General features: G+C 47.0%; 3 protein-coding genes and 1 pseudogene across 3 annotated transcripts; 1 reads left to right on the forward strand and 3 right to left on the reverse strand.

The window, feature by feature from the left end:
* Positions 1-59: 59 nt before the first annotated feature.
* LOC137307935 (histone H3) lies at positions 60-550 on the reverse strand. Its single transcript, XM_067976951.1, has one exon. It carries the CDS (start codon positions 548-550, stop codon positions 140-142), a length of 411 nt encoding a protein of 136 aa, XP_067833052.1. The 3' UTR covers positions 60-139.
* Positions 551-4691: 4141 nt separating this feature from the next.
* On the reverse strand, positions 4692-5303 carry LOC137309133 (histone H1-like). Its single transcript, XM_067977430.1, has one exon. The coding sequence runs from the start codon at positions 5301-5303 to the stop codon at positions 4692-4694; it is 612 nt and encodes a 203-aa protein (XP_067833531.1).
* A 12346-nt stretch (positions 5304-17649) lies between these two features.
* Positions 17650-18500, forward strand: LOC137309140 (uncharacterized; annotated as a pseudogene).
* A 2708-nt stretch (positions 18501-21208) lies between these two features.
* Positions 21209-22211, reverse strand: LOC137320276 (histone H2B 1/2-like). The gene has a single exon (XM_067982059.1). The coding sequence runs from the start codon at positions 22173-22175 to the stop codon at positions 21801-21803; it is 375 nt and encodes a 124-aa protein (XP_067838160.1). The 5' UTR covers positions 22176-22211; the 3' UTR covers positions 21209-21800.
* Positions 22212-27544: the final 5333 nt, after the last annotated feature.

Consider the following 27544-nt stretch of genomic DNA (forward strand, 5'->3'; position numbering starts at 1 on the left):
AAAATTATCAACTATCTTCTATCAATTTCCCGTTTAAATGCGTTTGTGAATTGCGCGCGAGATCAGAGCTCTTTCCATCGCCGATTTGGTGGTTCTGAAAAGAGCCTTTGTTGCACTTGATGCTGAAGCCGGGTCGGGTTTAGGCGCGCTCCCCGCGGATGCGGCGCGCCAGCTGGATGTCTTTGGGCATGATAGTAACTCGCTTCGCGTGGATAGCGCACAGGTTGGTGTCCTCAAACAGCCCCACCAGGTAAGCCTCGCTGGCCTCCTGCAGGGCCATGACGGCCGAGCTCTGGAAGCGCAGGTCTGTCTTGAAGTCCTGAGCGATCTCTCGCACCAGGCGCTGGAAGGGCAGTTTGCGGATGAGCAGCTCGGTGGATTTCTGGTAGCGGCGGATCTCCCTCAGAGCCACAGTGCCGGGTCTGTAGCGATGAGGCTTCTTCACTCCGCCCGTGGCTGGAGCGCTCTTCCGAGCCGCTTTGGTAGCCAGCTGCTTGCGAGGAGCTTTGCCTCCGGTTGATTTGCGCGCAGTCTGCTTGGTCCTGGCCATTTTCCGAACTGATCTGAACAGAATGCACAATTCAGAGACCGAGGAGGCTCAGGGGTCGCTTTTTAAAGGGTTTGTGAGGGACCGCCCCGGGGCTGTGATTGGCTGTAGTCCGACGCCCCAGTCAGGCAGAGACCGTCATTGGCCGCAGTCCGACGCTCATCAGGTTTGAACCGAGCTCTGACAGGCAAAAACAAACGGCGGGAATTATTGGGACCCGATTGGCTGAGCTGAAATTAAACAAATTCAAAAAGCCCGCCAAAGTCAGCACATCAAATTCAAATAAAATCTCATTTCCCGCCAATAGACTAAATCTCTATTGTTATATTTTCAATTATTCCGTATTTGTCATTTCAAATTCCAGCCTGAGAAACATTCCGGATCATTCTCTGATCGGTCTGGAAACGGGCGGAAAGAAAACCCCGGACGCAGTTTCCGATCGGTGACGAGTATTAGTGAACTCTCCCCATATTATTAAAAAAGCTGAAACACTCAGACCAATATCTCCCCGTTCCCAGGTCAGTGTTCTCTCTGTGAGACGGTGGGTGGCTCTTAGAAGAGCCTTTGTTTTGTGTTTGGTTAGAATGGGTCGAGTTGTTCAGCCGCCGAATCCATAGAGAGTGCGGCCCTGCCGTTTCAGAGCGTAAACCACATCCATGGCAGTGACTGTCTTGCGCTTGGCGTGTTCAGTGTAGGTGACCGCGTCCCTGATCACATTGTCCAGGAAAACCTTCAGCACCCCGCGGGTTTCCTCGTAGATCAGACCCGAGATCCGCTTAACACCGCCACGGCGAGCCAGGCGGCGGATGGCTGGTTTGGTTATTCCCTGGATATTGTCACTTTACGGTGAGAGAGAGAGGAGGAGACAACGTGAGATATTAAACAGAGAGGAGAGGAGACAGAGTGAGATATTAAACAGAGGGGAGGAGACAGAGTGAGATATTAAACAGAGGGGAGGAGACAGAGTGAGATATTAAACAGAGAGGGGAGGAGACAGAATGAGATGTTAAACAGAGAGGGGAGGAGATAGGGTGAGATATTAAACAGAGAGGGGAGGAGATAGGGTGAGATATTAAACAGAGAGGGGAGGAGACAGAGTGAGATATTAAACAGAGAGGGGAGGAGACAGAGTGAGATATTAAACAGAGAGGGGAGGAGATAGGGTGAGATATTAAACAGAGAGGGGAGGAGACAGAGTGAGATATTAAACAGAGAGGGGAGGAGACAGAGTGAGATATTAAACAGAGAGGGAGGAGACAGAGTGAGATATTAAACAGAGAGGGGAGGAGACAGAACGAGATGTTAAACAGAGAGGGGAGGAGACAGAGTGAGATATTAAACAGAGAGGGGAGGAGACAGGGTGAGATTTTAAACAGAGGGGAGGAGACAGAGTGAGATATTAAACAGAGAGGGGAGGAGACAGAATGAGATGTTAAACAGAGAGGGGAGGAGATAGGGTGAGATATTAAACAGAGAGGGGAGGAGACAGAGTGAGATTTTAAACAGAGAGGGGAGGAGACAGAGTGAGATTTTAAACGGAGGGAAGGAGACAGAGTGAGAAATTAAACAGAGAGGAGAGGAGACCGAGTGAGATATTAAACAGAGAGGAGAGGAGACCGAGTGAGATATTAAACAGAGAGGGGAGGAGACAGAGTGAGATATTAAACAGAGAGGAGAGGAGACAGAGTGAGATATTAAACAGAGAGGGGAGGAGACAGAGTGAGATATTAAACAGAGGGGAGGAGACAGTCAGAGTGACGGACAGAGCGGAGAGCGGCCTCTGATCTTCCAGCTCCATCTCCAGTCCTCTCCACCCGCCAATTTCAAACCGTTTATCGATAATAGAACCGAAACACAGCGCTCCGCACAAACCCCTTGCACACTCGGGCTTCATATTCAAGGATTTCCAGAAAGCCGGAGTTTTAAATAAGCCCCGTTACAATGAACAGTCAGTAATATTCCTGTCCTGTACAGTCCCTTTTGTAACAAGTCAACCCGCCACCTTCCATTTCAGTCCCAGACTCGATTCTATCCCCTCTCAGACCGGTTCAGCAGTTTACAAACACCTTATTCCGGCTGATTTGGAGAATCTCATGTATTGGAGTTTAAATTGTGATAGCGGCGGATCTCCGCCAGTTTTACCGTCTCACAGAGACTGTGGCCCCCAATCTGTGGAGGAAGAATGAACTGGGACTGGAGCCAAACAAACCACGAGATACAGTGAGGCCCGGCCCGGACATCCCATTCTCTCTATTTTATTGCAGACAGTGGGGAATGTCAGCGAGACACCAGGAACCCTGGGTTCACTTTAAATTATTTTTATCTGAAATCTGAGCGCGGCCTCGGGACAGGAATCATCTGACAGGAATCATCTCGGGACAGGAATCATCTGATTCCGGAATCAGCTCTTTCCTGAGAGACGTGGGTGGCTCTGAGAAGAGCCGTTGGGTTCAGATGTTCACAAATCTCAGCCTCCTCCCGATATCCCTACCATCACGGAAGCCAGTCTTCAGCCAATTCGATTCACTCCACGTGATATCAAGAAACGGCTGAGTGCACTGGATACAGCAAAGGCTATGGGCCCCGACAACATCCCAGCTGTAGTGCTGAAGACTTGTGCTCCAGAACTAGCTGCGCCTCTAGCCAAGCTGTTCCAGTACAGCTACAACACCGGCATCCACCCGACAATGTGGAAAATTGCCCAGGTATGTCCTGTCCACAAAAAGCATGACAAATCCAATCCGGCCAATTACCGCCCCATCAGTCTAATCTCAATCATCAGCAAAGTGATGGAAGGTGTCGTCGACAGTGCTATCAAGCGGCACTTGCTCACCAATAACCTGCTCACCGATGCTCAGTTTGGGTTCCGCCAGGACCACTCGGCTCCAGACCTCATTACAACCTTGGTCCAAACATGGACAATAGAGCTGAATTCCAGAGGTGAGGTGAGAGTGACTGCCCTTGACATCAAGGCAGCATTTGACCGAGTGTGGCACCAAGGAGCCCTAGTAAAATTGAAGTCAATGGGAATCAGGGGGAAAACTCTCCAGTGGCTGGAGTCATACCTAGCACAAAGGAAGATGGTAGTGGTTGTTGGAGGCCAAGCATCTCGGCCCCAGGGCATTGCTGCAGGAGTTCCTCAGGGCAGTGTCCTAGGCCCAACCATCTTCAGCTGCTTCATCAATGACCTTCCCTCCATCATAAGGTCAGAAATGGGGATGTTCGCTGATGACTGCACAGTGTTCAGTTCCATTCGCAACCCCTCAGATAATGAAGCAGTCCGAGCCCGCATGCAGCAAGACCTGGACAACATCCAGGCTTGGGCTGATAAGTGGCAAGTAACATTCGCGCCAGATAAGTGCCAGGCAATGACCATCTCCAACAAGAGAGAGTCTAACCACCTCCCCTTGACATTCAACGGCATTACCATCGCCGAATCCCCCACCATCAACATCCTGGGGGTCACCATTGACCAGAAACTTAACTGGACCAGCCATATAAATACTGTGGCTACGAGAGCAGGTCAGAGGCTGGGTATTCTGCGGTGAGTGACTCACCTCCTGACTCCCCAAAGCCTTTCCACCATCTACAAGGCACAAGTCAGGAGTGTGATGGAATACTCTCCACTTGCCTGGATGAGTGCAGCTCCAACAACACTCAAGAAGCTCGACACCATCCAAGATAAAGCAGCCCGCTTGATTGGCACCCCATCCACCACCCTAAACATTCACTCCCTTCACCACCGGCGCACTGTGGCTGCAGTGTGCACCATCCACAGGATGCACTGCAGCAACTCGCCAAGGCTTCTTCGACAGCACCTCCCAAACCCGCGACCTCTACCACCTAGAAGGACAAGGGCAGCAGGCACATGGGAACAACACCACCTGCACGTTCCCCTCCAAGTCACACACCATCCCGACTTGGAAATATATCACCGTTCCTTCATTGTCGCTGGGTCAAAATCCTGGAACTCCCTTCCTAACAGCACTGTGGGAGAACCTTCACCACATGGACTGCAGCGGTTCAAGAAGGCGGCTCACCACCACCGTCTCAAGGGCAATTAGGGATGGGCAATAAATGCTGGCCTCGCCAGCGACGCCCACATCCCATGAACGAATTAAAAAATAAAATTCCACTTGATTTTTTACTTCTTTTTGCCCGCTGCTTTCTTTGGCTTTGCTGAATTCGGCTTGGGCTTGGCCCTCGGATTTTGTACCTTCTTCGCCTTCGCCTTTACTGCTTTGACTGAGTTGGGGGTCTTGGGCTTCTTAACAGCCGCTTTCTTTTTAATAAGTGGTGATTTCACCGCCTTCGTGATCGATTTCTTGGCCGCTGATTTCTTGACGGCAGTTTTTTTGACCGCTGGTTTCTTTACGGAAGATTTCTTGGTTGTTTGTTTCTTCACCTTCTTCACCACTTTTGTCTGGGCTTCCTTCTTAGCGACTTTGAAGGAGCCCGAGGCGCCCGTGCCCTTGATCTGGACCAGGGAGCCTTTTTCCACATGTTTGTTGATATTTAATTTGATCTGGGTCCGGAGCTTCTCCACATCCAGGCCGTTGGTGGCCAGAACCTTCTTTATCGCGGCCAGGGAGATCCCCTTGCGATCCTTACAATCCGCCACAATCTTGAGGATCTGTTCTCCCAACCTGGGACCGGATGTCTTGGGTCGGGGAACCGCCTTCTTCTTCTTGGGAGCATTGGTCTGAGCGGCGGCGGCGGTAGGAGGGGCCGTTTCGGCGGCTGCGGTATCCGTCATGTCCCGGACTCTGTCGAAAATCTCTCTGACAGCCAGAGCTGATCAGAAATGAAACGAGAGGCGGCGGCACAGAGCAATTTAAAGGCACAGAGCGGACCGGGAGGAGACAACCTGATGTCAGCTCACAGCCCCTCCAGCCTCTCTGTGTTACTCTCTCCTCTTAAACTCCCGGATTCCAATTAAAATCGGGCACTCCAGAGTCCCAGACTGGCCCTTTCCTATCTCGAACACCGGAATGTTTGCTGTCGAAAATCTTAAGCCGAAATTAAATGTATCAGTTTCGTTTGAAACCATTTCATTGCTGCACTGATCGCGCTGTCTCATCCGATCGCTGACCTGATCTCCGTTTTTCTGCTGAAATCTTGATTTGAACTAAAACTTTATGTTAAATTTCCACTCCTGAGCTTGGCAGGGGAGGAGGGCGATCTTTTGACAGGGTTTTAAAAAAAAAGTACACAAAAGGGACTCGGAAATCCGGCGATGAGGGTCGACACACAAACACACGGACATTAATCGAACCCGCCCGCCCCTTTAACACTCTCTCTGACACAAAGTTCACATCCGCACATTGACAGGACAAACTGTTCGCCTGATTGACAATTCCCGGGACAGGCTTTCCTCCCCGCTCGGCCTGTGCTGCGGATTCTCGGGGGTTAGTTGTAGTTTCCCAGCTCAGTAACTGTTAAACACTCTGAGGCCGGCGCTCCTCACAGTGTCTGGTCCCACATTCAGGGACAGGAGCCAATCACAACTGTGGCTGTGATAATCCATATCTGGTTTTAAATTATTATATTGTTCGCAGAAATATGATTAGTTAAGATGAAAATTCAGATTATCCGCTCCAGGTTTCTCCAGTCTCTCTGTGTTCCTCTCTCCTCCTAAACTAACTGACAGATAATAGTAACTGGTGTCCTATCGATCCCATTGTCAACACCCAGAGACGGCTGGTTGCTGAATAAATTCAACACTCACAGACAGTGTCAGAGAGTTACAGACTGTTTTTGTCAACCTTTCCTTACAGGACTGGAGACAGATAAACGCACCGTCAGGCCGGCTCATACATAATAGAAGGGATATTTCACATCGGTATTTACGGTTGAGAAAGGCATGGATGTTAGGGAACTTGGGGAAATAAATAGTGACGTCTTGAGGAGTGTACATATTACAGAGAGGGGGGTGCTGGAAGTCGTAACGCGCATCAAGGTAGATAAATCTCCGGGACCTGATGAAATGTATCCCAGGACGTTATGGGAGGTTAGGGAGGAAATTGCGGGTCCCCTAGCAGAGATATTTGAATCATCGACAGCTACAGGTGAGGTGCCTGAAGATTGGAGGGTAGCAAATGTTGTGCCTTTGTTTAAGAAGGGCGGCAGGGAAAAGCCTGGGAACTACAGATCGGTAAGCCTGACATCTGTAGTGGGTAAGTTGTTAGAGGGTATTCTGAGTGACAGGATCTACGGGCATTTGGAGAGGCAGGGACTGAGTAGGAACAGTCAGCATGGTTTTGTGAGAGGAAAATCATGTCTCACAAATTTGATTGAGTTTTTTGAAGGGGTAACCAAGAAGATAGATGAGGGCTGTGCAGTAGACGTGGTCTACATGGACTTCAGCAAAGCCTTTGACAAGGAACCGCATGGTAGGTTGTTACATAAGGTTAAATCTCACGGGATCCAAGGTGAGGTAGCCAATTGGATACAAAATTGGCTTGACGACAGAAGACAGAGGGTGGTTGTAGAGGGTTGTTTTTCAAACTGGAGGCCTGTGTCCAGCGGTGTGCCTCAGGGATCGGTGCTGGGTCCGCTGTTATTTGTTATTTATATTAATGATTTGGATGAGAATTTAGGAGGCATGGTTAGTAAGTTTGCAGATGACACCAAGATTGGTGGCATTGTGGACAGTGAAGAAGGTTATCTAGGATTGCAACGGGATCTTGACAAATTGGACCAGTGGGCCGATGAATGGCAGATGGAGTTTAATTTAGATAAATGTGAGGTGATGCATTTTGGTAGATTGAATCAGACCAGGACCTACTCCGTTAATGGTAGGGCGTTGGGGAGAGTTATAGAACAAAGAGATCTAGGAATACAGGTTCATAGCTCCTTGAATGTGGAGTCACAGGTGGATAGGGTGTTGAAGAAGGCATTCGGCATGCTTGGTTTCATTGATCAGAACATTGAATACAGGAGTTTGGATGATTAGATGAAGTTGTACAGGACATTAGTAAGGCCACACTTGGAGTACTGTGTACAGTTCTGTTCACCCTATTATAGAAAGGATATGATTAAACTAGAAAGAGTGCAGAAAAGATTTACCAGGATGCTACCGGGACTTGATGGTTTGACTTATATGGAGAGGTTAGATCGATTGGGGCTTTTTTCCCTGGAGAGTAGGAGGTTGAGGGGTGATCTTATTGAAGTCTATAAAATAATGAGGGGCATAGATAAGGTAGATAGTCAAAATCTTTTCCCAAAGTTAGGGGAGTCTAATACGAGGGGACATAGATTTAAGGTGAGAGGGGAGAGATACAAAAGGGTCCAGAGGGGCAATTTTTTCACTCAAAGGGTGGTGAGAGTCTGGAACGAGCTGCCAGAGGCAGTCGTAGAGGCGGGTACAATTTTGTCTTTTAAAAAGCATTTGGACAGTTACATGGGTAAGATGGGTTTAGAGGGATATGGGCCAAGTGCAGGCAATTGGGACTAGCTTAGTGGTATAAACTGGGTGACATGGACATGTTGGGCCGAAGGGCCTGTTTCCATGTTGTAACTTCTATGATTCTATGATTCTATCACAGTACCGTCTCACCAACAGCACACAGACACAGAATCAGTCTTTCACTATCTATCAGTGTGTCCATATTACGCTCAGTAACAGTATCCTGCCTTCATGTACAGACTAGAGAGACAGACAAACCAACAGAAAAGCAGACAGAGACACAGACAGACAAAGTGTCAATCTCACAAATCCTATCAGTATGTCCGTTTCACGCACAGTAACAGTATCCCACCTTTATGTACAGCGCTCGAGAGAGATACAGGCAGACAGTCAGATTGAGACACAAAGAGACGGACACAGTAACATTCTCACACTTCTTATCTGTGTGTCCGTTTCACACTCACTAAACAGTAACCCACATTCATGCACATTACATAAGACACATAGAAACTTACCTGTAATGTCCCGGATTCGCCCAGTAACAAATCGGGAAATATTCCGTTCTAATTTATATTCCACATTGGTGTGACAGAAGATGCATTCTCATCTGTCATCGATAATAATTCAGAGTCAGACACGGAATTAATTCCACTCTCAAGGTCAGTGTCACATTCTTTTGCATGTTGTATCCTCTGAAATCTTGCAGCTCAGGGCCGTTCGGTATTACTCTCAGTGACCGAGAGCTATACTCCGATTGAAATAAACTGGGACTGTTGCTGTCAGATACTAATCCTACACGGTCCCAGCAAATACACCGACTCCCACTTTCCTCCCACGTTTCTCCAGGATTAGTTTGAGTAATCCACACTCCAGTTTCGATGTCACACGTTACTTTATCAGTGAAGGGACCAAGAATGAACAGAGGACATTGGCTCATTTCACAGCCGTCCACTTTATCTATGAAAGACTCTTTACCATCAAAAGATACCGCGAGAAACAGCAGGGATGGAAACATCTGGTTTAATAGTTGGAGATTGTAAAGTCAGTCTGGATTCCAGCGTTAGGCACTGGTGGAATCCCATCTGTTTTCCATTCTGGTGCCTGTTCCTGCTCTGCCTGTAGACCCCATTCCCTCTGACCTTTCCCCCAGACCCACTTCCTTTGCTCAGACTGAAAAATTCCAACTGGGGAAAGTTTCCATCGATTTTTGTATTCAGAATTAAACCTGATATCTGCGCATGCGTCATTCAGCCCCGCACCAGCGCGGATTGTTGGTGAACAGAAGAGCGCATGCGCGCTCCCCTCCCCCTGCTCGGCCTGTGGGGCCATTCCCTCAGTGAGTGGAAGAAGATGGTTTAAAACAGGCGGGAATGGAGAGATCACGGCCCCGGGGTAAGGGAGCAAACAGCAGCCTCGTTACAGCAGCTCATCGCTCCGGGACCGTGTCCGCAGATGGGCTCAGAGATCGGCATTGAGACCGGGGTAAGTTCAGGGGGAGTCCGGGGGCTGTTTGTAAGAGGCGGAGTGGATCAGGAACTGGTCCCGGAACATGGAGTGAGGGGGGAAGGGAGAGACCATTCTGGGGCTGTGTGTGTACAGGGTGTGTCCAGGGTAAGGGAGACAGAATGGGAAGAACCTGCTATTTAAAATCATTGCTGCTTTCTCTCCCCAAACCAGTGGTGAATGTTCCTGGTTCAGGTCCAGTCTCACCCTGTTTGTTGTTATTGGACAGTGAACAGTGGAAACAGAGCCGGAAAGTAAGGATGTGGGGAGTTATACAAAGAGCATCTATTGCAGGCATCAGGTGAGAAGTGTGAAGGACACATTTTAAACAGCGACTGTTTGGTTTCGGTTGAACGGTTAGTGCCCTGGGAGAGGGGATTAGAAACCTGACCTGTGCAAAGGTCCCTGCCCCATCGGGTAGTCCCATTCATGGACCAGTGCAGGGATTGGGTTGTGTCTGGATGTCAATAAATTGTTGTAAAACAGCCGACCACACCTGGTATGCAGAAGCTGAGTGCTGCAGCACTGCAGTGGAGTCAGACACTGACACTGTTTGTATCTCTGGTTTTCATTTGTGGATATTAAAATGATTATTAATGGAGATATTAAACTGATCACGTTTGTATTTTCTACCTCACTGGTTCTTGAGTTACAAGAGATAATTTTTCTTCCTGCAGGTAAATTCTTGAAGGACTCAGAATAAACGTCATGTTTCCTGCACCTGAGGCACAACGAACAGTGCAGCCAGCTCCTTCTCACACACAGTAGGTGCATTATCACCCACAGAGCACGGAGTTTCAGACAGCAGAAGTAGTCAGTCAAACACTGATCCCAAGTAGCAAAGATGCACGATCAATTCAATGGTCAGAGGCGGAGATCCAGATGATTCAATTTCACCTCAACTCAGTACCACTGACAGGTAGATACATAAATCCCAGTCCAAAATCACACCCACTGTTGCTTGAAATGCACTGCGTCAATCTCACAATATTGCAGCCTTAGCTACAAACAAAATAGCAGATGGAACTGACACGCGGCACCCGTTTGAAAGATACAGCATTAGCCCCGATAATATAACCCGAGATTCAACTTGAATAGCGAGCAGAACTCACACATGTTATGAGTTTAAAAGATGCCGAATTCATCCCAATTCTGTATCCTGAGATACAAATTACATACCAGTCCAAAACTCACGTACAGTATCAGTGAGAGATGCCGTAAGACAATATAACCTGAGATACAAAATTAGATACCAGTTCAGAACTCACTCATATTATGAAAATGAAAGTTACAATATCTATTCGATTGTCTCACTAAAAAAAACTGATAATAAGAATAAACCGGACGGACCACCCGGCATCGGACCACGAGGCACCGGAAATGACAACGGCAAACCAAGCCCAGTCGATCCTGCAAAGTCCTCCTCACTAACATCTGGAGACTTGTGCCAAAATTGGGAAAGCTGTCCCACAGACTAGTCAAGCAACAGCCTGACATGGCCATACTCACAGAATAATTTCCTTTCAACGAACGTCTCAGACTCTTCCATCACCATCCCTGGGTATGTCCTGTCCCACCGGCAGGACAGACCCACCAGAGGTGGTGGGACAGTGATATACAGTCAGGAGGGAGTGGCCCTGGGAGTCCTCAACATTGACTCTGGACCACATGAAATCTCATGGCATCAGGTCAAACATGTGCAAGGAAACCTCCTGCTGATTACCACCTACCGCCCTCCCTCAGCTGAAGAATCAGTCCTCCTCCATGTTGAACACCTCTTGGAGGAAGCACGGAGGGTAGCAAGGGCACAGAATGTACTCTGGGTGGAGGACTTCAATGTCCATCACCAAGAGTGCTCGGCAGCACCACTACTGACCAAGCTGGCCGAGTCCTGAAGGACATAATTGAACGACTGGGCCTGCGGCAGGTGGTGAACGAACCAACACGAGGGAAAAACTTACTTGACCTCGTCCTCACCAATCTACCAGTTGCAGATGCATCTGTCCATGACAGTATTGGTAGGAGTGACCACCGCACAGTCCTCGTGGAGATGAAGTCCCATCTTCGCACTGAGGACACCATCCAACGTGTTGTGTGGCACTACCACCGTGCTATATGGGATCGATTCAGAACAGATCTAGCAGCTCAAAACTGGGCATCCATGAGGTGCTGTAGGCCATCAGCAGCAGCAGAATTGTATTCCAGCAAAATCTGTAACCTCATGGCCCGGCATATTCTTCACTCTACCATTACCCAAAAGCCAGTGGATCAACCGTGGTTCAATGAGGAGTGAGGAAGAGCATGCCAGGAGCAGCACCAGACGTACCTAAAAATGAGGTGCCAACCTGGTGAAGCTACAATTCAGGACTACATGCATGCTAAACAGCGGAAGCAACATCCTATAGGCGGAGCTAAGCGATTCCACAACTAATGGATCAGATCAAAGCTCTGCAGTCCTGCCACATCCAGCCGTGAATGGTGGTGGACAATTAAACAACCAACGGGTGGAGGAGGCTCTGCAAACATCCCCATCCTCAATGATGGCAGAATCCAGCACGTGAGTGCAAAAGACAAGGCAGAAGCGTTTGCAACCATCTTCAGCCAGAAGTGCCAAGTGGATGATCCAGCTCGGCCTCCTCCCAATATCACCAACATCACAGAAGCCAGTCTTCAGCCAATTCGATTCACTCCACGTGATATCAAGAAACGGCTGAGTGCACTGGATACAGCAAAAGCTATGGGCCCCAACAACATCCCGGCTGTAGTGCTGAAGATTTGTGCTCCAGAACTAGCTGCGCCTCTAGCCAAGCTGTTCCAGTAGAGCTACAACAGTGGCATCTACCCGACAATGTGGAAAATTGCCCAGGTATGTCCTGTCCAAAAAAGCAGGACAAATCCAATCCGGCCAATTGCCGCCACATCAGTCTACCCTGAATCATCAGCAAAGTGATGGAAGGTGTCGACAGTGCTATCAAGCGGCATTTACTCACCAATAACCTGCTCACCAATGCTCAGTTTGGGTTCCGCCAGGACCACTCGGCTCCAGACCTCATTACAGCCTTGGTCCAAACATGGACAAAAGAGCTGAATTCCAGAGGTGAGGTGAGAGTGACTGCCCTGGACAACAAGGCAGCATTTGACCGAGTGTGGTACCAAGGAGCCCTAGTACAATTGAAGTCAATTGGAATCAGGGAGAAAACTCTCCAGTGGCTGGAGTCATACCTAGCACGAAGGAAGATGGTAGTGGTTGTTGGAGGCCAATCATCTCAGCCCCAGGGCATTGCTGCAGCAGCTCCTCTGGGCAGTGTCCTCGGGCCAACTATCTTCAGCTGCTTCATCAATGACCTTCCCTCCATCATTTGGTCAGAAATGGGGATATTCGCTGATGATTGCACAGTGTTCCATTCCATTCGCAACCCCTCAAATAATGAAGCAGTCCGAGCCCGTATGCAGCAAGACCTGGACAACATCCAAGCTTGGGCTCATAAGTGGCAAGTAATATTCGTGCCAGACAAGTGCCAGGCAATGACCATCTCCAACAAGAGAGAGTCTAACCACCTCCCCTTGACATTCAACCGCATTACCATCGCCAAATCCCCCACCATCAACATCCTGGGGGTCATCATTGACCAGAAACTTAACTGGACCAGCCATATAAATACTGTGGCTACGAGAGCAGGTCAGAGGCTGGGTATTCTGCGGCGAGTGACTCACCTCCTGACTCCCCAAAGCTCTCCACCATCTACAAGGCTCAAGTCATGAGTGTGATGGAATACTCTCCACTTGCCTGGATGAGTGCAGCTCCAACAACACTCAAGAAGCTCGACACCATCCAGGACAAAGCAGCCCGCTTGATTGGCACTCCATCCACCACCCTAAACATTCACTCCCTTCTCCACCGGCGCACAGTGGCTGCAGTGTGCACCATCCACAGGATGCACTGCAGCAACTCGCCAAGGCTTCTTCGACAGCACCTCCCAATCCCGTGACCGCTACTATCTAGAAGGACAAGAGCAGCAGGTACATGGGAACAACACCACCTGCACGTTCCCCTCCAAGTCACACAACATCCCGACTTGGAAATATATCGCCGTTCCTTCATCGTCGCTGGGTCAAAATCCTGGAACTCCCTTCCTAACAGCACTGTGGGAGAACCTTCACCACATGGACTGCAGTGGTTCAAGAAGGCGGCTCACCACCACCTTCTCAATGGCAATTAGGGATGAGCAATAAATGCCAGCCTCGCCAGTGAAGCCCGCATCCCATGAACGAATCAAAAAAATCTATTCGATTAGACCCAGAGCAACACATAACTGCGCTAAAATCTGGTACAGTGACACCCTGAAAGGTACATTATCAATTCCATTAATACAGAGTGAGCTACACATTACATACAGGTCCAGCAATCTCATACAGCATCAGACTGAGATACAGCATCAATTCCATTGGTGTTCAACGTGATACATCAACATCATAGAAAATTTACGGCACAGAAGGAGGCCATTCAGTTCATCGTGTCCATGCTACCCGAAAATGAGTGACCCAGTCAAGTCCCACTTTCCAGCACTTGTTCCATAGCCTTGTAGGTCACGGCACTTCAGGTGCACATCCAGGTACTTTTTAAATGTGATGAGGGTTTCTGCTTCTACCACACTTTCAGGCAGTGAGTTCCAGACCCTCACCACCCTCTGTGTGAAAAAGTTTTCCTCAGCTCCCCTCTAGTCTTTCCACCAATCATTTTAATCTATGCCCCTTGGTTATTGACCTCTCTGCTAAGGGAAATAGGTCTTTCCTAGCCATTCTATCTCGCCCTCATAATTTGTACACCTCAATTAAATCAGCCCTCAGGCTCCTCTGTTCCAAAGAGAACAACCCCAGCCTATCCAATCTTTCCTCATAGCTAAAATTCTCCAGTCCTGGCAACATCCTCGTAAATTTCCACTGCACCCTCTCTAGAGCAATCACATCCTTCCTGGAATGTGGTGACCAGAACTGTCCACAGTACTCAAGCTGGGACCTAACCAGCGTTTTATAGAGTTCCAGCATAGCGTCCCTGCTCTTACATTCTGTGCCTCATCTAATAAACGAAAGAATTCCATATGCCTTCTTAATCACCTGATCTACCTGTCCTTCTACCTACAGGGATCTGTGGACATACACTCCAAGGTCCCTCACTTCATCTACACCTCTCGGTATCCTCCCATTCATTGTGTAATCCCTTGCCTTTTTTGCCCGGGTCAGATTTAATATTGGTAAAAAAAGCACACAGGTTGTCTCATTAGTGGACAGGGAAATGTCAATGGATGTTATTTATATGAACTTCCAGAAGGCATTTGATAAGGTTCCACATAAGAGACTGTTAACTAAGATAGAAGCCCATGGAATCAAGGTAAAAGTACGGACTTGGTTAGGAAGTTGGCTGAGCGCAAGGCGACAGAGAGTCGGGATAATGGGTTGGTACTCACATTGGCAGGATGTGACTAGTGGAGTCCCACAGGGATCTGTCTTGGGGCCTCAATTATTCACAATATTTATTAACGACTTAGATGAAGGCATAGAAAGTCGCATATCTAAGTTTGCCGATGACACAAAGATTGGTAGCATTGAAAGCAATGTAGATGAAAACATAAAATTACAAAGCAATATTTATAGATTAGGTGAATGGGCAAAACTGTGGCAAATGGAATTCAATGTAGACAAATGTGAGGTCATCCACTTTGGATCAAAAAAGGACAGAACAGGGTATTTTCTAAATGGTAAAAAGTTAAAAACAGTGGATGTCCAAAGGGACTTAGGGATTCAGGTACATAGATCATTGAAGTGTCATGAACAGGTGCAGAAAATAATCAAGAATGGAATGCTGGCTTTTATATCTAGAGGACTGGAGTACAAGGGGGCAGAAGTTATGCTGCAGCTATACAAAACCCTGGTTAGACTGCACCTGGAGTACTGTCAGCAGTTCTGGGCACTGCACCTTCGGAAGGACATATTGGCCTTGGAGGGAGTGCAGTGTAGGTTTACTAGAATGATACCCGGACTTCAAGGGTTAAGTTACGAGGAGAGATTACACAAATTGGGGTTGTATTCTCTAGAGTTTCGAAGGTTAAGGGGTGATCTGATTGAAGTTAATAAGATATTCAGGGGAACAGATAGGGTGGATAGAGAGAAACAGTTTCCGCTGGTTGGGGATTTTAGGAGTAGGGGCACAGTCTAAAAATTAGAGCCAGACCTTTCAAGAGCGAGATTAGAAAACACACAAAGGGTTGTAGAAGTTTGGAACTCTCTTCCGCAAACGGCAATTGACACTAGCTCAATTGCTAAATTTAAATCTGAGATAGTTAGCTTTTTGGCAACCAAAAGTATTAAGGTATATGGAGTTAGATCACAGAACAGCCATGATCTTATCAAATGGCGGAGCAGGCACGAGGGGCTGAATGGCCTACTCCTATTCCTATGTTCCTATTTTCCTACAGCAAGAAATTCTAAAGTGCATCATATTTACAAATTAATTACAAGGTGAAAAACCACTTATATGTTCATATATTAATGACAGAGTTTCAAACACAATATTGTAAACTGACTTCCAATTAAAATTCGGATATGGAATTAATCCTGACTTGTGCACTGTTCCAGAGACTGACAGAAACACAATGAATACTATTTTCACACGCCGTACTAGAGAGTGACAGATACAGAATGAATCACACACAAACATACAGAACCAGAGACTGACGGTTTGAGAATGTATCTCACACATATACAGCACCAGACAGTGACAGATGCAGAATAAACCCCATGCACACATACAGTACCAGAGACTAACAGATGCAGAATCAACCTCACACTCATACGCAGTACTGGTGACTGACAGCAATACAATGAATCCCATACTCACACAGAGCACCAGAGGCTGATAGATACGGAACAAATTCCACACTGACACACGGTACCAGAGATTTACAAGCACAGAATGAATTCCACACTCACAAAGTTCCAGAAACACACAGATGCAGAATGAATCATACGCTCATACAGTACGAGAGACTGCATTTATCGATTGAATCCTACACTCACACACAGTATCAGAGACTGACAGATACAGAATAAACCCACACTCCAATACAACAGCAGAGACTGACGGATACAGAAATATTCCCACTCTCGCACATGGTACTAAAGACTGACAGAAACAGAATGAATCCCACACTCACACACAGTACCAGAGACTGACACGTAACAATGAATCCCACACTCATACACTGTACGAAAGAAAGACAGAAAAAGAACGAATCCCAAACTCACTCATAGTACCAGAGATTTATAGAAACAGAATGAATTCCACACTCACACATTGCCAGAAACAGACAGACGCAGAATGAATCACACACTCACACAGTATCAGAGGCTGACGGATATTGTAAGAATTTCACACACACGCATACCGTTCCAGAGACTGACAGAAACAGAATGAATCTCACACTCATGTACAGTACAAGAGACTGACAGATGTGGAATGAAACCCACACACATACACAGCACTGTAGACTGACAGCAATATAATGAATCCCATTCTCACAGACAGCACCAGCGACTAATAGGTACAGAATGACTCCTACACTCACAAACAGTACCAGGCAAAATGAATCTCACACCCACACAGTGTACCAGTCACTGACGGATACAGAGTGAATCCCACATTCACACACAGTACCAGAGATTGACAAATAGACAATGAATCCAACACCCACATACAGTATCAGAGACTCTTAGGTGCAGAATGAATCCCACACTCACACACAGTACGAGGGACTGACAGATACAGAATTAATCTCATTCACACACAATACCAGAGACTGTATATATTTAAATAATCCCACACTCCCTTTAAGTACCAAATACTTACAGTTACAAAATGAATCCCACACTCTGTATAGTGCAGTTAGCAACTATTCAAGTAACAATCAATCAGCTTGTGTTGGAGATTGACCCGTGTAACAGAATGCAGGCTGAGAGAATGTTGTCTGATTGATGAACTGTAAATATTAAAACAATGAATTCCATATTAAATAATAGCTGGTGGTTGCATTTCAAACATTCCTGGTATTTCTCTGTGCCTCCGCTCCGTCTAACGCCACCGTTTGCGGTCAGCCTAAGGGGCCATTTTCACTACTTGGGCCCTGATGTGGAAGTGATGGGGTGGGGCGGGGGACGGGGGAGATACCACCGTACAGACGATGCACCGTCACCAAGTCCATCCTTCCAATGCACAGCACAGGAATCAGCATGTGCGGTGGGAGAGATGTTCAGTTCGAAGGATCTACACAGGGTGAATCATTTACCAATAGAGAGCAGGAGCTGGCCATTTAGGAAAGGACAGTGCCGGAGATGGATGACCAAAGGGCCAGTTCAGATTCTAGCTGTGCCGAAGAAGACAACGATGGAGATTTCAACGGCCTAGCCTTTAAAAGGAAGATCTTCCATGTGCATCATCAATTGCTCGAGTCATTGGACAGCCTGTCTGGGAGCTGCCTCACCCTGTCTGAAAGTATGGAGGAGTCCGCTTCCATATTGCTGGGCGTTCTGCCTCAAGGCCTCACCAATGTGCATTCTACCATGGAGCGTGTGGGCAGCACTCCGGACACTGCAATCAGGGCCTCTGTTCAGGAGCCTGTGGCACCAGCACTGGCATCACTGATCGAGGCTCAGACTGCTGCCATTCAGGCCCTGGCCCGTACCATCTCATCCGGCTTGGAAAGGCTGGGGTGATGTATTGATAGGGGCTTCAGTCGTGTCTCAGACCTCCTACAGTCTGCTCTCCCACAACTGAGTGACAGCGCCGAGTCACGGCCAGGTGGCAGTGGCACAGCGGGAGTGGCACATGCTGCCCTCTCTCAGCACAACACATCTGCTCCGTCGCTACCTCCTCAAACTCCGACTGCTCCAGTGCCAGGAATTCGGCTAGACCAGTGTACCCTGGAGCCAAAAAGTCGACTAGCCCAGTCTGTCAATCACAGAGTAAAATCGAACGGTTTTCAGCTGTAAGAGCGTAGTGTGCTGGACACTGGCCGTTCTATCATTGATGTTCGAGGCACTAACAGTGCATTTAACTAACTCCAGTCATTTGAATCCAGCACTGAGGGTGAGCCGCAAAATGTTGGGATGTAAAACCCATGCTGGTTGTAAAGCAGGCTAGGATCAAATGAAGTTTCAGTTTATTGTCCCTCTCCAGCTGTACTCACAGAGACTGTTTCACTGGAACTCGCAATAATAGATCCAAAGGCTGATGATTAAAACCTATATTCCATGAGATATGAAAGCCTGAGAAATCCGTTTAAAGTGTTTGGTTCTTTCACTCAGCGCCAGAATCAGAAGCAGTGGGACACATTAGTGTCACATTCACTGCGGTACTCGGAACTGACACAGGGACAGGCTCAGGGACAGAATAAATCCCTCACTCACATCCAATAACAGACACATTTCACTCACCCTGATTCAGCAATCGCTGAGACAACCAGCTTCTGTTATACAAATCTGGGTAACAGAATACACACGGAATAAGTGTTGTCCGATTTTGTTATGTAAATAACACTGACAGCAATGGCCGGAACATAACAGAAAGCATCTTGTCGACGATGGTCAAACGTCCCTGGTATTTATGTATTCCACCCGCCCAATTTACTGACAATTATGATTATTTTGGTCTCATTTCCTATTCAAGCAGCAAATTTCAAACTATTGGAGGTTGGCGACATCTAGTATTTATTGCTCGTTTCTAACTGACGGGAGGCAGTTAGTTCTAGAATCGGAATCAGGTATTTAGTGTCACAGGTGCATGAAATCGAGACCAGGAGAGTAAAATGTCCAGATCTGAAAAACGTCGTATTCTGATAAAATTCCAGCCCTTTCATAGAGTGGGGGTTCTGAAAAGAGCCTTTAGGTTATCAGATTAAATCACCCGTCCCAGCAGCTTGTTGAACTCCTCGTCTTTGCGGATGGCCAGCTGTAGATATCTGGGGATAATGCGGGTCTTCATTTTGTCGCGGATTTCAGCCCATCAGACCTCATTATAGCCTTGAACTGAACATGGACAAAAGAGCTGAATTCCAGAGGTGAGGTGAGAGTGACTGCCCTTGACATCAAGGCAGCATTTGACCGAGTGTGGCAGCAAGGAGCCCGAGTAAAATTGAAGTCAATGGGAATCAGGGGGAAAACTCTCCAGTGGCTGCAGTCATACCTAGCAGAAAGGAAGATGATAGTGGATGTTGGAGGCCAATCATCTCAGCCCCAGGACATTGCTGCAGGAGTTCCTCAGGGCAGTGTCCTAGGCCCAACCATCTTCAGCTGCTTCATCAATGACCTTCCCTCCATCATAAGGTCAGAAATGGGGATGTTCACTGATGTTTGCACAGTGTTCAAATCCATTCGCAACCCCTCAGATAATGAAGCAGTCTGAGCCCGCATGCAGCAAGACCTGGACAACATCCAGGCTTGGGCCGATAAGTGGCAAGTAACATTCGCGCCAGACAAATGCCAGGCAATGACCACCTCCAACAAGAGAGAGTCTAACCACCTCCCCTTGGCATTACAATCGCCGAATCCCCCACCATCAACATCCTGGAGGTCACCATTGACCAGAAACTTAACTGGACCAGCCATATAAATATTGTGGCTACAAGAGCAAGTCAGAGGCTGGGTATTGTTCAGCTACTGACTCACCTCCTGACTCCCGAAAGACATTCCACCATCTACAAGGCACAAGTCAGGAGTGTGATGGAATACTCTCCACTTGCCTGGATGAGTGCAGCTCCAAAAACACTCAAGAAGCTCGACACCATCCAGGACAAAGCAACCCACTTGATTGGCACCCCATCCACCACCCTAAACATTCACTCCCTTCACCACCGACGCACTGTGGCTGCAGTGTGCACCATCCACAGGATGCACTGCAGCAACTCGCCAAGGCTTCTTCGACAGCACCTTCCAAACCCGTGACCTCTACCACCTAGAAGGACAAGGGCAGCAGGCACATGGAAATAACACCACCTGAACATTCCCTTCCAAGTCACACAACATCCCGACTTGGAAATATATCGACGTTCCTTCATCGTCACTGGGTCAAAATCCTGAAACTTCCTAACAGCACTGTGGGAGAACCTTCACCACACGGACTGCAGCGGTTCAAGAAGGCGGCTCACCACCACCTTCTCAAGGGCAATAAATGCTGACCTGGCCAGTGACGCCCACATCCCATGAACGAATAAAAAGAGATACTCGAGCCAACAGCCAGATAGACCATTGCTCCCGCACCCACACTTTCAGCATAGTTCCCTTTCCGCAGGAGCCTGTCAACACGGCCCACAGGGGACTACAACCCGGCCCGGGATGAGCGAGACTTGGCCTTGGCCCGAGCTTTACCGCCGGTTTTTCCTCTTCTAGACATTTCCACAATGTCACAAACACTTTCACAAAGAATGAAGAAATCTTTCGCACTTGCCCTTCTTATATCTTCTGGAGTACAGTGGGGGCAATTGTAATTGGCCCATCTGTTCTCAATCTCATTGGGCTGTTCGTTCAACCAGAGAGCGGTTTTATTCACCAATCAATAATCGCAATGAAAAAATGAGAATTGGGGGCGGAAATACCGACCCCAATTCTCAGACCTTAAACGGTTTTTGGAAGTTGAAAAGCCCGCCAATATATTTGTAACACAAAAAGCGGATTTAGTAAATAACGTCGCTTTAAAACAAAGGTTTAAAAATATGTCTCCTTTTAATCTGTTATTCCACATTTCCTGTCACATCTTCGAGACTATTTTACAATCCGGTTAAAATTCGGCATCATTCGCCGATCGCTTTCAAATGGGCGGGAATAAAGCCCCATTTTCGAAGGGTCAGATTCCAGCTCAGTCTTCGTATATTAAGTCGGAGCCGAGACTCCAGGTGTAAGTAGTCGAACAGAGACAGTCTTTAAACTATTCTGTCCTCGGTGTGAACACCCTTTGTGTTGCTATATTACACAGGGTTGCCGTTCATAAACTGATATACCCGAATAATGAATAAACAAACGTGAAAAGGGGCGCAATACGAACGGGAATGAGGGGATCAGGGCCACGTTTTTTGTTATTGGGACTAAATTGAACAGCGACACATACATTAAACCAGACAGTGATTGAGAATCTTCCATATTTCAAGAGCAATTACAAAAGCACGAGTTGCAGAAAGACAGTTAGTATCAAACTAGCTACAGTAAAATAATTCCATACAGATGTCGATACAGCGTCTTCAGAGAGACTCTCAAAAGAGCCTTTGCGTTCAGGGTTTTTTTTCAGTTGATGGTGGAGCTTTACTTGGAGCTGGTGTACTTGGTCACCGCCTTTGTCCCTTCCGACACGGCGTGCTTGGCCAGTTCTCCGGGCAGCAGCAGGCGCACGGAAGTCTGGATCTCCCGGGAACTGATGGTGTGGCGTTTATTATAATGGGCCAGGCGAGAAGCCTCTCCCGCGATGCGCTCGAAAATATCGTTCACAAAGGAGTTCATGATGCTCATGGCCTTGGAGGAGATGCCGGTGTCGGGGTGAACCTGCTTCATCACTTTGTAGATGTAGATAGCATAACTCTCCTTCCTCGACTTTCTCCGCTTCTTGCCGCCCTTGGCTGGTGCTTTATTCAGGGTTTTCTTGGCGCCCTTCTTGGCAGCTGCTTTCTTGTCCTCAGGCATTTTCCAAACTCAATTTCAGACCCAGAAATGAACCAAATCCGCTCCGAGCTCGGATTAAATAGGCAGACGTCATCGCCCCATGCTAATAAGGGATGGGTGAAGACAATGATTGTGATTGGACGAGTGGGAGTGATGTCACAATACTTTTTCATTTAACGGTCCGATTGGTTTCTGAAGATATCCAATCAGGTTTAGTACCTGCCGCCAATCACAAACAACCTCATACTGCACATTGTCCGGTTTGAGCAATTTGTTCCGAACTGTTGCAGTTCTGTTGATATCTCCAAACCCCGGGACATTGAAGTTTGCAGATGAGAGAGGGACAGAAGATAAATTAATTATTCACATTATATTGCACGAATGGATTAGAACAAATGGGGATGGAGACGAGACGAGGTGAGACGACTACCCTAATATTAACTGGGAAACATACAGTGTGAATGGTACAGAGGGCGCAGAATTCTTAAATTGAATACGGGAGATTTTTTTTTAACAAGTATGTAGCAAGCCCAACGAGATGGGGTGCAGTTCTGGATTTAATTCCAGGAAATAAAGAGGGGCAGATGGAAGAAGTAGCAGTGTGAGAGCATTTTGGTGGTAGCAATCATAATGCAGTTAGTTTTAGCATAGTTATGGAATAGGACAAAGACAGAGCAGGAGTTAAAGTTTTCAATTGGGGAAAGGCCAATTTTACTAAACTAGCAGAAGTAAACTGGAAACAGCTGCTTGAAGGTAAATCAGTGTCAGAGCAGTGGGAGACATTCAAAGGGCTGATTCAAGGGTTCAGGGTAAACATGTTCCCACAAAGAAAAAGGGAGGGGCTGCCAAATCTAAAGCCTCCTGGAAGTCAAGAAGCAATCAGGGTAAGATGATGCAGAAAAAGAAAGCCTATGATAGACACCAGGAACACAACACTATGGAAAGGCATTGGGGATCAGTGGTGGAGAGTGTTGCATGGAGCAGTCACGACCAATAGGTGGTTATGCAATTTCTGCAGCCTGGACAAGTCCGTGTTTCATTTGTTCACCGGGTGTGGGAGGCTGCAGCCCCTGTTCCACTATTTAAGGGGGCTGCTCCTCAAGTTCTGGTTGCACTTCAGTCCCACGCTCCTGATCTTTGACCGCCCGGTGAGGAGTGGGGGGGCAGGTCGGTCGACGTCCTCGTGGGCCTGCTCTTGGGCCTGTCCAAGGTGGCCATCCACAGGTCCAGGTTGGGCGTGGCCCGTGGTGGCGGTCGCTCGGACTGTCTGCCTCTCTTCCGTTGAATTCTCCGCGCCTGGGTGGCCCTGGAGATGGAGCACGTGGTGTCTGCCGGAATGCTTGAGGCTTTCCACGACCGGTGGGCACCGCAGTGGCTGGAGTGCATACTGAACAAGGAGAATAAAATTTTAATTTGACAATTGGTTTTGGTTTTCTTTGGTTACACATAAACACACCCTAACCCCCCTCCCCCTTCTTATGAAAGGGGGGCCTAAAATCACAAAAAAAACAGATTTGGAAAAAAAAAGAAAAAAAAATAAAAAAGAACGAGTCACTGTTGGATACGATTGGATGTCTTTCAGACACACCATCAAGACCAGTCAATCATCATTTTGACTGAACTACCAGTTGACACTCCAAAAAAAAAAGAAAAAGAAGAAAAAGGGAGGGCCTGTCAAATCTAAAGCCCCCTGGATGTCAAGAAGCATTCAGGGAAGATAAAGCAGAAAAAGAAAGCCTATGATAGGCACGGGGAACTCAATACTATGGAAAGCCATTGGGGATCTGGGGTGGAGAGTGTTGCATGGAGCAGTCGCGACCAATAGGCGGTTACGCCATTTTCCGGACTCCCAGGCCGCCTGCAATTTCTGCGGCCTGGACAAGTCCGTGTTTCATTTGTTCACAGGGTGTGGGAGGCTGTAGCCCCTGTTTGACTATTTAAGGGGACTGCTCCTCAAGTTCTGGCTGCACTTCAGTCCCAAGCTCCTAATCTTTGGCTGCCCGGTGAGGAGTGGGGGGGGGGGGGGGGCAGACAGGTCGGTGGCCGTCCCCGTTGTCCTGCTCCTGGGCCTGTCCAAGGTGGCTATCCACAGGTCCAGGTTAGACGTGGCTGGTGGGGGCAGTCGCTCCGACTGTCTGCCTCTCTTTTGCGGAATTCTCCGTGCCCGGGTTGCCCTGGAGAGGGAGCATGCAGTGTCTACCGGTACGCTTGAGGCTTTCCACGACCGGTGGGCACCGCAGGGGCTGGAGTGCATCCTGGACCGAAATTTTAATTTGACACTTGTTTTGTTTTCTTTTGTTTTTCTGCACATAAACACACCCTAACCCCCACTTCTTATATGTAAAAAAAGAAAAAAGTACTTTGGAAAGCTTAGAGGAGTATACAAAGTGCAGAGGTGAAGTTAAAAAGGAAATCGGGAAAGCAAAGAGAGAGCATGAAAAATATATTAGCAGGTAAAAGCAAAGAAAACCCAAAGATGATTTATAAATACATAAAGAGCAAGAGGATAATGAAGGGTCTATCAGAGACCAAAAAGGTAAACTAAGTGTGGAGGCGGAAGATGTGGGTATGGTTCTTAATGAATACTTTGCATCTGTCTTCACAAAGGAGAGGGATGATGCAGAGATTGCAGTTAAGGAGGAGGAGTGTGAAATATTGGATGGAATAAACAAAGTGAACGAACAAGTAATAAGGGGATTAGCATCTTTGAAAGTGGATAAATCACCTGGGCCGGATGAAATGTATTCCAGGCTGTGAAAAGAAGCCAGGAAGGAAATAGCAGAGGCTTTAACAATCATTTTCTAAACTTCACTGTATACAGGCATAGTGCCGGAGGATTGGAGGACTGCTAATGTTGTACTGCTGTTTAAAAAGGGAGTGAAGGATAGACCGAGTAATTACAGGCCCATCAGCCTAACCTCGGTGGTGTGCAATTTATTGGAATCAATTCTGAGGGACAGGATAAACTGTCACTTAGAGAGGCATGGACTAATCAAGAACAGTCAGCATGGATTTGTTAAGGGGAGTTTGTGTCTGACTAACTTGATTGAATTTTTCGAGGAGGTGATAAGGAGAATCAATAAGGGTAGTGCAATTGATATAGTCTACATGGATTTGAGCAAGGCTTTTGACAAGGTCGCACATGACAGATTGGTCAAAAAAGTAAAGGCCCATGGGATCCAAGGAATGTGGCAAATTGGATCCAAAATTGGCTCAGTGGCAGGAAGCAAAGGGTAATGGTCGACGGGTGTTTTTGGGACTGGAAGGCTGTTTCCAGCGGCGTGCCACGGGGCTCGGGACTCGGTCCTTTGCTTTTTGTGGTATACATTAACAATTTGGACTAAATGTAGGGGGCATGTTTACGAACTTTACGGATGACACAAAGATAGGTCATGTGGCAGATAGTGAGGAGGAAAGCTGTAGACTGCAGGAAGATATAAATGGACTGGTCAGGTGGGCAGAAAAGTGGCAAATGGAGTTCAATCCAGAAAAGCGTGAGGTAATGCATTTGAGGAGGGCAAACAAAGCAAGGAAATACACAATAAATGGGAGGATACTGAGAGGTGTAGAGAAACAGAGGGACCTTGGAGTGCATGTCCACAGATCCCTGAAGGTAGCAGGACAGGTAGATAAGGTGGTTAAGAAGGCACATGGAATGCTTTCCTTTATTAGCCAACGCATAGAATATAAAAGCAGGGATATTATGCTTCAACTGTATAAAACACTAGTTAGGCCACAGCTTGAGTACTGTGTACAGTTCTGGTCACCATATTATAGGAAGGATGTAGTTGCACTGGAGAGGGTGCACAGGAGATTTACGAGGATGTTGCCAGGACTGGAGAATTTTAGCTATGATGACAGATTGGATAGGTTGGGGTTGTTTTCCTTGGATCAGAGGAGGCTGAGGGGTGATTTGATTGAGTTGTACAAAATTATGAGGGGCCGCGATACAGTGGATAGGAAGGACATATTTCCCTTAGTGGAGATGTCAATAACCAAGGGGCATTGATTTAAAGTGATTGGTAGAAGGATTAGGGCGGAAATGAGGACTTTTTTCACCCAGAGGGTGGTGGGTGTCTGGAACTCACTGCCTGAGAGGGTGGTAGAGGCAGAAACCCTCAACTCATTTTTAAAATACCTGAATGTACATCTGAGGAGCCGTGACCTGCAGAGCTACTGACCTAATGTGGGAAAGTGGGATTAGGCTGGATGGCTCGTTTCTCAACCGGTGCGGACACGATGGGCCGAATGGCCTCCTTCAGTGCCGTAAATTTTCTACGATTCTATGATTCTACGTATATTTTGTTAGACCAAACATTAGTTGTAACGCTGCGTTAAATTCTTGTAATTGATTTAGGGTGTATAGTCAATACTGAGAAAGACTGCGACAAAATAAGCTTGCAGAACTCCCGTGTAAATGCCCATTGAATTTCAATATAGAAAGCTGTGAGGTGTTGCATTTTGCCTAGGGGAATAAGGAGGCCACATACTGCTTGGAAAATAAGAGTCTAAATGGGGTAGAGGAGCAATGTAAACCGTGTCCTGAGAAATCAGAGAGAAATACTGTGCAATGTACAGTAAAATATAATGGGGCAATTTCACAACTATCGAATGAGCAAAACATAAACTTTATTATGAATCAATTGTCTTCATTTTTCACTATCAAAATGTGCAAAAATGCGAGAGTAGAGATTACAGACAGAAACTATCCTCACATTGCATGTTGTCCTGTTTTTGTAACCACGACAGATGATGTGAATTTTTTCCGCTCGTTACAGTTCTCGCTAACGTCCAGTAGAAGTCAATCTCTGGGACTGTGTATGAAAGTGGGGCTTATTCTGTATCTGTCAGTCTTTGGTTGTGTGCGTGAGTGTGGGATTCATTCTGTATCTGCCATTCTCTGCTGCTTTATCTCAGTGTGGGATTCATTCTGTAATTCAGTCTCTGAGACAATGTGCAAGTCTGGATTCATTCTGTATTCTTATTTCAGTTCATAGTATCGTATTTGAAGCTGTATCTTTAATACTTTAAAGTGTATACAGTTTTTCGTCGTGTATTTAACTTATAAATATGGATACACTTCTCGATTTTCTTTAATCAAACATCGTGTGTGAGTTTTGGAGTAGTATGTAATGTACAGCTCAGTCTGCAATAATGGAATTAATTCTGTATCTCATTCTGACATGAGATTTTTGGACTGGTGTGTAATATGTAGCTCAGCCTGCACTAATGGAATTGATACTGAATCTTTCAATCTGAGATTTTTGGACTGGTATGTAACATGTCGCTCAGTCTGTGCTAATGGAATTGGTATTATATATTTGAGTCCAATACGGTATGAGATTGTCGGACTGCTATATAATGTGTGGCTCAGTCTGCACTAATGGAAT

The sequence above is a fragment of the Heptranchias perlo genome, chromosome 3 (genome assembly GCF_035084215.1).
Source record: "Heptranchias perlo isolate sHepPer1 chromosome 3, sHepPer1.hap1, whole genome shotgun sequence".
NCBI classification, from domain to species: domain Eukaryota; kingdom Metazoa; phylum Chordata; class Chondrichthyes; order Hexanchiformes; family Hexanchidae; genus Heptranchias; species Heptranchias perlo.

Bases quoted from the DNA above. Each gene is read 5' to 3' on its own strand.
- LOC137320276 (XM_067982059.1), bottom strand. From the start codon at position 22,175: ATGCCTGAGGACAAGAAAGCAGCTGCCAAGAAGGGCGCCAAGAAAACC.
- LOC137307935 (XM_067976951.1), bottom strand. From the start codon at position 550: ATGGCCAGGACCAAGCAGACTGCGCGCAAATCAACCGGAGGCAAAGCT.
- LOC137309133 (XM_067977430.1), bottom strand. From the start codon at position 5,303: ATGACGGATACCGCAGCCGCCGAAACGGCCCCTCCTACCGCCGCCGCC.